This window comes from Euwallacea similis, chromosome 4, assembly GCF_039881205.1.
Source record: "Euwallacea similis isolate ESF13 chromosome 4, ESF131.1, whole genome shotgun sequence".
NCBI lineage: Eukaryota > Metazoa > Arthropoda > Insecta > Coleoptera > Curculionidae > Euwallacea > Euwallacea similis.
Genome location: NC_089612.1, coordinates 1,894,968 through 1,905,060, shown reverse-complemented (window position 1 = coordinate 1,905,060; position 10,093 = coordinate 1,894,968). Strand labels below are relative to the sequence as shown.

Here is a 10,093-nt window from a genome sequence, read left to right as displayed (position 1 = left end):
TTGAATTCAAAATACTGAAGTTTACCGACAGAAAGCCAGTAGCAAAGAAAGGGACAGTTACGAGGTGGAAACATTGACTGTGAGGTTCCAACTACTCATAATCTTTTGTAGATGTAGTCGCTACAAAATTTAACATTTTGGAATTTACTTAATGAAAATCAGAGGCATAAAAGGAGAAAAAAAGCAGCCAAATAATTTAATATTCCAATATGTAGAAACTCATTTTAATAAAAATATGTAAGACGGGCTTATGAGTTGTAGGTAGCTTCACATCCAGAAAACGTTCCTTAAAACCTTGACATTTTGGAATTCATCTGAAAAAAGTTTAAGGCGTAGAAACGGGCAAATATCCTCCAAAAATAGCCAAGTACAAAATCCGTGGAATATTTCCGAAAAAAAGTTTAGGATTTATTCTCTATATTATAAATTTTGAGTTACATGCATTTCTGGAAAAATAACTATAAAACGATACTATTTTTTACTCATCTTGACAACGTTGCTTACATGTTAATTAATTCATTAGAGGTAGGTAACTCTTGAATATCCCTGACGAACACAGTTTCGCCGTTACATCAATTTTTGCAATTAACACATTTTTTGTATTTTTCCATGCTAATATAACGGATAACTCCATAATTTACATCTTTTCAAATAAGTGCAAAGGATGCAAACAACCGTATCCTCTTAGATGATACTGCATTTTTGTCAGATATCGTCAAACGCACTTACCTTGGAAACAAAAGCGAAGCGCGGTGTTGCCGCGTCCTGATTAAAGGAAAATCTCAGGAATTTGGACAAAAAAAGTTTCGTCTTTTCACATGTAAATTTATTGATAATATCTTCAAAGAGCAATTATAATAATAGCATTTCCATTACAATAATTTACATGTGCTACGTCCTAAATGTTATTTAACTATTTGCATCAGTTGTATTATATTTACAAGTCTGGCAGTCGCAAAAACAGTTAATAATGAAAAAAATATCGTAAAGCTAAAAATTAAAATTAAAAAATAATCTATAAAATATAATAAAACTATACTAACTTGCAAAAATACTGTAGGGCCATAAAATTGCAATTAACCAACTATATTATTCAATATTAATACTATGGCTACTTCTAAGTAAGATTATCAGTCAGCACTAAAGAACCTGCTGCCATTTTCTTCATATATTACAAGTTTCACAGGTAAGGTATAAATTTATTATTATTACTAGGGTGTCGTAGTTTAAACCCTTTCACACTCCATCATAGAAATGCGAATCTACCCTTCATGCTGCTTTAAATTCGTTTAACAGGAATATATATACATTTTAATAATAAATAATAAAATGTTAAAATCAGGGTAATACACATTTTGTTATTGCGAAATCGTTATAGATATGTATGTGTATTAAGGGTTTAAATGAAAGTTTGAATAAGCACCATTATGTGTGTATTAAGAGTTACTATTGTGTATTGAGAGAAATATGTAATATTTGTAAATTAATGCTTTACATAGGTATTTACATGACAATGGTCAAAAGATTTTTTGTGACAAAATTTGTGAAACAAAACGAGTTTTCGAAAATTTTCTTTTGTGATTGTCCCTTATAACGATCAAAGTCAATAGTTACTTTACATGTTTTACACGAGAACCCGATAACATTATATTATCAACAGTATGCAATTGAGAGACAAAAGGAGGTTTCTCAACGAAAACTCATGGTGGCTCTACAAATTCCATTATAAAATGTCTGCAGTGGCCCAAAGAAATCCCATGAAGTTGCAATATAATACTTATTCCTACTTAATCTAAATAAGAAAACAAATAGATTTAAAAATTGCGTAATAGTCCTCATGGAAACGAGTATTGCTTTGAATACGGCACCAAATTTACAATAAATTTCTCAAACTATCATATTTTAAATACGAAACGAACACGCCCAGTTACATCGACTTGGTCCTAAGTATTTCGAAAAGCATGTTTTACTAACATTCATTCAGAGTCGAGATTATTATTAAAATAAATACTTTTTTCACTTACCATCATACATGTATATCACAGACCTACATATTTAAATGCGTACGAAATTTTGAAAAATTGGGTATGGGGTATGGAGGGTAAATATGGGATATTTAGCTAATGAATATATGCGAATAACAAAAATATTTTTAACAGCAAAAAGTTGAACGTGTTTTTGAAAATTTCTCGAAAAGTTGAGTTATACCACGGAGAGTGAGATAATTCAACATCCACATTCCATAGGAAGTTTAAATACTCCATAGCAATTTCAGGAGAATTTCAATTCAGGTGTTTTAAGTTCGAAACTCTTCATTTCATGTGAAAATGAAAAAAATCCTCCAGATGTCACAGGAAGCTTGAATAGCAGATACAGATTTCACAGAAATTCTAGAATTACATGAATGATCGTATTTTTCTCTATAAAAAACATTCTAGTAGTTTTTTATTTGAAAGCTGAAAAATTTTAGGTCATAGAAGATTTTATCGCTAATCTTCATCTAAAAGTTCATACGATGGCACAAGAAATTTTATAAGTTCGTGAATGACTCCAGAATTATAATCGCAACTTTTCTTATTTAAATTTATAAACTTCAGAGATTTTTGGTTTTGAAAGAGGGTCCAAACAATGTGTAATAGAGTTGTAAGTTTATAAAAGGTAAACATTATGGTAACTTTTGGAATTAAAAGATGTATTCCAGGCCCCATCAGAAAAAGTTTGCATATGCCGCTGTTCTACTATTTATCAGATTGACCTAAAAATTTTAGTAGTTTCAGAAGTAGACTAATTCTATTGGAATATGCATGAATTTTTTATGAATTTATCAGAAAATGGTGATGATGACTATATATATAGTACTGGTTTCATGAGTTTTCGACTTTAGACAATTCAATTGCATCTAATATGATTAATACTGCCGAAATTGACAATTTTTTATAACGAAATTGTTTAATTTTTTCTTAATTTCATGTAAATTTTAAAAACATTGTGTCAAGTTTTGTATTAAAAAAGTTTACTCCTTACTGGAAAAAATGTTATGTGGAACTGTCCTGGGACTTATAAAAAATTTTAGTACTTTCTGAAACTACCAGTATTACCCTACCAACGAGATTTACTTATGTACACTTTTCGTTTTTTGAGGATAAGCACTTCTGAAGTTTTCCAATCAAGTACGGTTCTTCATAACTTACAAGAAAAAGGTTACGTAGTAATGACCTGTGATTTATATGATTTTCAAAAAATTCCAATGCTTCTAGAAAATGACTGCATGACATTTACATATTGCATTGATATTTATTAGATTCACCTTAAAATCTCAATAAATTGAAAAAACTGTCAGTACTATAACCAATTAGGAATCGGCAAGTTTGGGTAATGAACTTCCGTTATTTGACAAACTAGAAATTTTGAAAATATTAGATTTTAAAACATATGCTTCTGTGTTTATAAGATAAAGACTATGTGGTATCATCCAACGATTTATTAGATGCTATTAGAAATTTGAGTACTTTCAAAAAGTGGGCAGTACTACCGAAATCAACAAATTTTTACCATGGAATTTTATTTTTTTAAGATTAAGGACTTTTGGAAAATTTTGGTGTTAGACTGTGAAACTCCTTGTTCGATATTAAAGAGGTTACATGGTACATAACACTAATTTGAGAAAAATTCTGCTAAGCAAAAATTTCTTTTTTGGAGTATTTCCTCGTTTCTTGCTATAGGATTACTTGCATGTGGTACTTTGTATTGCTTTTTGAATGGACGCATTTATATATAAAGAACGATAAAATTACCGTAATTCACTATAGTGTTGTAACCAATTTTCATGGAAAGCTCTCTAATGTCTTATATTTGACAAATAATACTTTATATGTGATTCATAGTTTTAAGAGTTTTTCTAGCAACTGTCTCATTAGATCGTTCCAATCAATACCTATTCATTAGCTAAATTACCCATAAACTGGAATAGAGGCTCATCGAAACAAACACGTAAGTACTTACCTGAAATTCCAACTGAAAACAAACCCAAGTAAGCATGATACATGTGCTACAATACGAAACGTTATTCAGCAAACAATAGCCTTATTATCAAAGGATTATAAAAGGGGCACTTGTCCTAAAGGAAAATATTATAAAAGCTCTCATAATTTGTGGAGACACCCTCATAATATGAATATCATAACGAATGAAAAAGTCCTCATAGGTATCTCTACAAACTACAAAAAAATCTATCGACGAATCTAGGAATAAACTCTTTATAGTTGGAAACATATTTACAGAAATAATACGAGAGTCCACGATAATGGGATTCCTAGATAAGTGAGGGAGAGGGGACCTCGTTCTACGAGCTATCACACAAGAGGTCGAAATATCTCATTTGGGTGGCTGTTTTGGTTGCTACTTGAATTTTGTCTCGTGCTGCATTGCTGCAAAGAAGCAGGAATCTGCTTATACGTTCCCTAAATCGAAGAACAACCATTAAAACTTACAGTTTGTTTCTTCTCCCACGTCTTCATCGCAGACTTGTACTTCTCAAATTCATGACACCAGTCAGAATAAATCTTCTGATAGTCATTTCCCTTTGCAGGGGGAGAGCACCTATGAGCATCTACAGTGACGTTATATGAACACAGCAACGAAGCTCCCATCCAGCAATCATATCTCCCTGCATCAGACTCTGTTACTGAAATTATCACCAATCCTGCAAAGAAAAACTCTCACGTAAGTACTTGTTTAACCCATTTTGTCCCAGTGGTGCATTATCGAACCACACATTTTATGATTTTTTTTTGCTAAATCCAATATATATTCTTTCATATCTATTTAGAAATTTTATTACTATTAGATTATAGAACTTAATATCGTACATACTGTTGATTTTTGTTTTAAAACAAAAAAATTATGACATCTTAAAGTCATGGAAAACGCTGCATAATTTTGTGTCAAATGTTGAAGTGATTCAAATATAGTAAGGTAATTTATTTTTGCAAAGTATAATCATTTTTGATAAGTCTATAATATGTAGATTACATAGTAGAAAAAGTGCATTTGAATTGTCATATAAATTATCACTTATTTTGTGTAAATAATACCGGTGCCTAAACGCACCACTGGTTTTATCTATGAAATAAAATCAAGTTATTGCAATTTTCGAAAAGTGTGTGCATTCAGAGTGAATAGTCGCCGATTAGTGTATTGTTTAGTATTCATTTGTTTCTTGTGTTGGGAAAATACCCAACACTATTCTAGAATAAATAAACCCATCTATCTGCCCAATTTATTGCTCAGACTAAATAATGTCATTACTCACAAAATCTACCCAAATTATTGCTTAGACTAAATAAGGTAATTACCGATAATGTTGATATAGGCATAAATTTCCAATCAATTTATAGGTTTGAAAACTGATCCTCATGAGAAAATCATTTGGATTTTTATTGACTCAATACTCTTTTTTGTGGCTATGATCTCACGATGAAGAAAAAACGAATTAGTTGGTTTGAGTCTCTCTAAGCGAACAAAACTCACATCTCTCTATAACCCAGGTGCCTATTAGAATTTCAGTAACTATACAGTGTAGTTTTGTTGAGTGACCGTGTATTCATCCAGTGTTTTTTTTGTATCGGTTCAGCGCCATATAAGCTGTAGTCCGTTCATTTGATATTTAATTACAATCAAAAAAATCCATATGTCGTTTTCGAAGTATTTTACTCAAAAAGAATTAGAAGCAGCCTTGGAGGAGATCGTGACGGATTTGCAGAATAATGATGAAAGTCGTAAGTATTACTTGTATTTACATATTTTTATATGTATATATTAGATGCAATATGGTAATATTCAGTTTTTTGCGAATTTAAGCTAAAAGTAAGAAAAGATAATATTTTCAGAACTTATTGACGCTGTTTATATTCCACCCGACGTGGATACTTTGACCGATGAGGAAAATATAAACGATGAAAATAATCTACAAGAGTTTGAGGAACCAACTGATATAGTTGGAACTTTCGAATTGCATCTACCGGAATATACAAATCAGTCGTGTACGAATCAGTCCTGTACTTTGTTGACCAATGAAGCTCAATGGGATTCATCGGATGATGAAACTTTGGGAGTCCAAAAGGAGACGTTTGCTTTCGGCAAATGAAAGGCTTGCTTCTACAGTCAAATGGAGGAAAGGTCAGATTGAATATACTCACGCACCTATATCTGATGAATTTCAATCACGCGAGAAACTAAAAAATAAGCTCTCGGGGAAAACTCCCCTTGAAATATTTTTTATGTTTTTTGATGACGAAGTGATTGACTTGGTTTTAAATTTTTCGGTAAAATATGCTCAAGACAATAACCGCCATGAATTTTTATTATCAAAAAACGAATTTTTAAATTTTATAGGAATTTTACTTTTTTCTGGTTACCATTCATTACCACATATTCAACATTATTGGTCTACTGATGACCGTCTGTTACCAGTGGTGCGTTAATGCACCATGAAATATTATGCTGTTTTTTATATGAAATAAAGTTTTATGTACAAAATAATTCAATTTTAGTTATTTTATGTAAGATTGTAACATTATGGTATAAATTTTCGTTAAAATTATTAGTAGTATCCTTATGTGTCCCAAAACAGTATTTCATATATATTCCCAATGGTTCGTTTACGCACCAGTATTTTTTTTTGTACATAATTTTTTTCTAGTTTTTTTGACATATGTAATGTATTCTTAAATGTAACAAAATAAATATTTACAAACAAAAAATTCGTTTTGTTTAATTTTTCGATGCTTGGGACAAGATGGGTTAATTTCTATTCATTTATGCCAAGTTTACCATGCTCCGAAGTTTCAATATATTTCTCAGGTCTGTATTGAATCTTATAACGGCCTTTTTCTTTGGAGTAGTGGTACCATGTGATAGTCTGTGAGGCTAGTACTGCGGGCATTTTGAGGAAACAGCCCAAATGCAGGCTTTGGCCCCAGGTTACTATCATTTTCTTTTTTACCACACTAGTGTCGCAAACGTCTATTGTGCTGTTCGATACGTCTTGTAGCAAGCTGAAAGCGAAATCTAGATTATTGTTTCTTGTCCACAAGTGAAGTTCCTATTCAGAATGGTGAAGTCTTGAATAGAAAGAAAGTGATGGAATAAGTTTCGTTACTGAAGTTACAGATGTTGGAAATTAAGCTTGAGGTTTTTTAGCATTCCAAATAGCTCTTTACTGTTGTACTTCCCAGGACAATAACGCTCAAATGTTCTATACACTTTGTCAAATTGGTACATTAAGTTGCTTTTATGTTTAGCCTTAAAGTAAACCTAAACTTCTTTATAGCTACAGAAATCGCCATTTTCCTAGGGTACATTTTAATGAAAACAATCCTCAAAATGTTTCATATAATCTGGAGAATTTTTGACTTGATTTGGTTTTAGGTATTATCTGAACCAAATCCCAATTATGTTGATATATTAAGGAAGCCTGAGAAGTTTGAGGTTTAGAAATAGAATTTTTCTTAATGTACGTTTTTAAGTATCAAAATCGGCAAAATGTACGTTATAAGCCAGTGAACTTTTGCCTTAATTTGGTTTTATGTGCAATGCATGTGGTTATAATACAACTTAAATTGAAGAACGAGCTAATGTCCAGTGAACTTTTTGCGAATCCTTAAAAACTGCATTCAAATGTTTGAAAATTGTTGACGGCTTTCCTGTACTTCTTACAAGGACAATTTACTAGGTGCTTCTTTTCAGGGGTCAGGACTCCTCTCTTCACCCGATTTTTTTCTCTTTCCAAAAAATTTTCCATTTTTATCTCGCATTTTATCCCTTACTATCTCAGCAATTACGCACATATTAATAAGAAATTTCCTCTTACCCTGGAGAATAGGGTTTGCAGACATTGGAATCTTTATCCCAACCGCAATACGGATCATGCACGCATCTGAGGCAATTATCATATCTGTGATTGCACATCACTAAATCCACTTGCTTCACTCTATTATCGGAAGCGACATAAAGAGCTTTGTGCTCTTTGGAAAGCTCCATTATTTGGATGGCCTCTCCTGGAGTAACGTCAAAGATATCCAGAAGGATCGATGAGGAACCTTCCTGGTGTTCACTAATCCATTCTACAATTTTATGAACTGTGCCTGTAGCTGAAAAACAAAAACAAATTTAGAGGTTTAATTGTGAAAGCTAAAATTAGACGCTTACTAGTTCCTGCATAATAGACAGTATAATCGACGACAGCTCCTCCAATATCGACACTAACTTTATCCACAACTAGCCGGGTAAATAAAATATCCCTTTTGAAATATACAGGTTTCTCATATTCGTGCATGATAGCCGAGTCCATAAGTGGATGAGATCTAATGAAATTGAGTACACTATCTGGTAGTGATTCAGTATTGTTTACGCAAGTTCCTGGGCGTGGTTCCGGGACTCTACTGCTTAAAACAGGCAACCAGGCCGATGACGAAGTGGCCTGTTCCTTGAATTTCCCGTCAAATGCTGCCTGAATATCGCCAAGAGTAAAGGAGCAAATCGCAGATCCCATGAGGCCATTGGTGGAAGTGGTGAAGGTACCATAGAATCGATTGTTATCCCCGGGGACTCTGAATATACTCTCTGCAATAAAACATAAGCCCGGATTAGTTCGGTCGAATAGAAATCTATTTTCAAGGAGTTTCCTCTTGGAGAAACTAAAGGAAAGTCGCATTTTTACGGCACGACACTTCTCTTTATTTACGGACCAATATATGCACGGATTTGCATTGTTAAGGGACATAACATGCTTGGAAAGCTCGGGCATTTTCTTCAAAGCTCTTCGGAACTGCCGGTATCCAGAGAATTTTTCTCTAAAATGCATTTTCCTTAAGTTTTCGGTTTAGAGCGTACTTGGCTTGAATAATTTAAAGTAATCGCTTCTCCAATAACAGGAATTCCTCGGAAAGATGTTTCCGGGAAGAGACACAGCTTTCCTTTGTACCTCCAATTAAAATAAAGCTCCGGGAAAGGAGCGATAGGAGGAAAGCTGTAATATGGATATATTTGCTGGAAAAGTGGTAGATGCAGCTCGAAAGTGTTTTTGTCGAGGTACAGGGACTTGTTAGTTATCCAGATTTATGGAAAAACGTGTAAGCTAGAGATTGTAAGGATAACGAACTGCTGTGCCTATGCAATCTTCAATTAAGGTTTTCACCATAGGTAGAGAAATTTGGGGATTGAGAATTTTATGGAGAAATGATCCAGTAAATTTTGAATTTAAGTTTAATTTATTATGTCAGGGGTGATAGTGATTTTAGTTTATTCTATAAGAATTAAAATTCACGTCGGTCTAGATATATTAAATAAATTTTAAATCACATTCTGATCAGACTAGTGCAGTGGGCCAGATTTCCATTAGTGCTATAAAAACTTGAAAATCTTTTGTGAAGGGATATCTACTATCAAAATAGAAGATTTTGTTAAACTTAGATACGTGCGCCTATGATTTACCGCGATGAAATATTGTGAATTTTATGGTAATATAAATTGTGACATAGTGCAACAATAACAGAAACATGAAAAACGTTTATAAACACCTACTCTCAGAATTTAATATTCTTTTAAAATGAAGATCGAACGCCTGTGATTTTCTAATGAAGAAGCATCTGGAACTACTTGATGAACTAAATTATTATTCAATTCCTGTCAAGATTAGCACAGTGGGTAAAATTAGTGTTTTTAAAGAATTTATACGGTGTCTATGTTTTCTTGATATGTAAGGCAGTGGAGTATCAATTCCACCATCAGACACAATAAATGAGATCGAGTTATGCTGCATTATCATCATCCAGACGGAATTTTTAAAAGCGAAGAAAGATTTTTCAAAAGTTAACCAGTGGCATAGCAGTCCTCTATACTCAACGAATGAAGTGTTTATTTTATATTGAAAATTTTCTAAATAAAATATAAGAAAATGCACATGATGGCTCTAATTTTTTTTAATAGAAATGCTCTTTTATATTGAAAAAAATAAGCTTCTCAGGAAGTAAAGCAGTGGCGTTTCAGGCCTCCTACAAACTCAAACATTTTTATTATTGTTTTTTCCCATTTT

General features: G+C 32.5%; 1 protein-coding gene across 2 annotated transcripts in view; it reads right to left on the bottom strand.

Moving 5' to 3' along the window:
* Positions 1–815: 815 nt before the first annotated feature.
* The window catches only part of Sema2a (Semaphorin 2a), a 310,532-nt gene continuing 301,254 nt past the window's right edge, over positions 816–10,093 (bottom strand). For both annotated transcript variants that reach the window (XM_066389791.1, XM_066389790.1), the window contains 5 exons: positions 8,209–8,622; positions 7,871–8,150; positions 6,832–7,055; positions 4,491–4,702; positions 816–4,427 (listed from right to left, as the gene is read on the bottom strand). In XM_066389791.1, the coding sequence (XP_066245888.1) occupies positions 4,353–4,427; positions 4,491–4,702; positions 6,832–7,055; positions 7,871–8,150; positions 8,209–8,622 (1,205 nt within the window). In that variant the 3' untranslated portion in view covers positions 816–4,352. The remainder of the gene's footprint in view (positions 4,428–4,490; positions 4,703–6,831; positions 7,056–7,870; positions 8,151–8,208; positions 8,623–10,093) is intronic.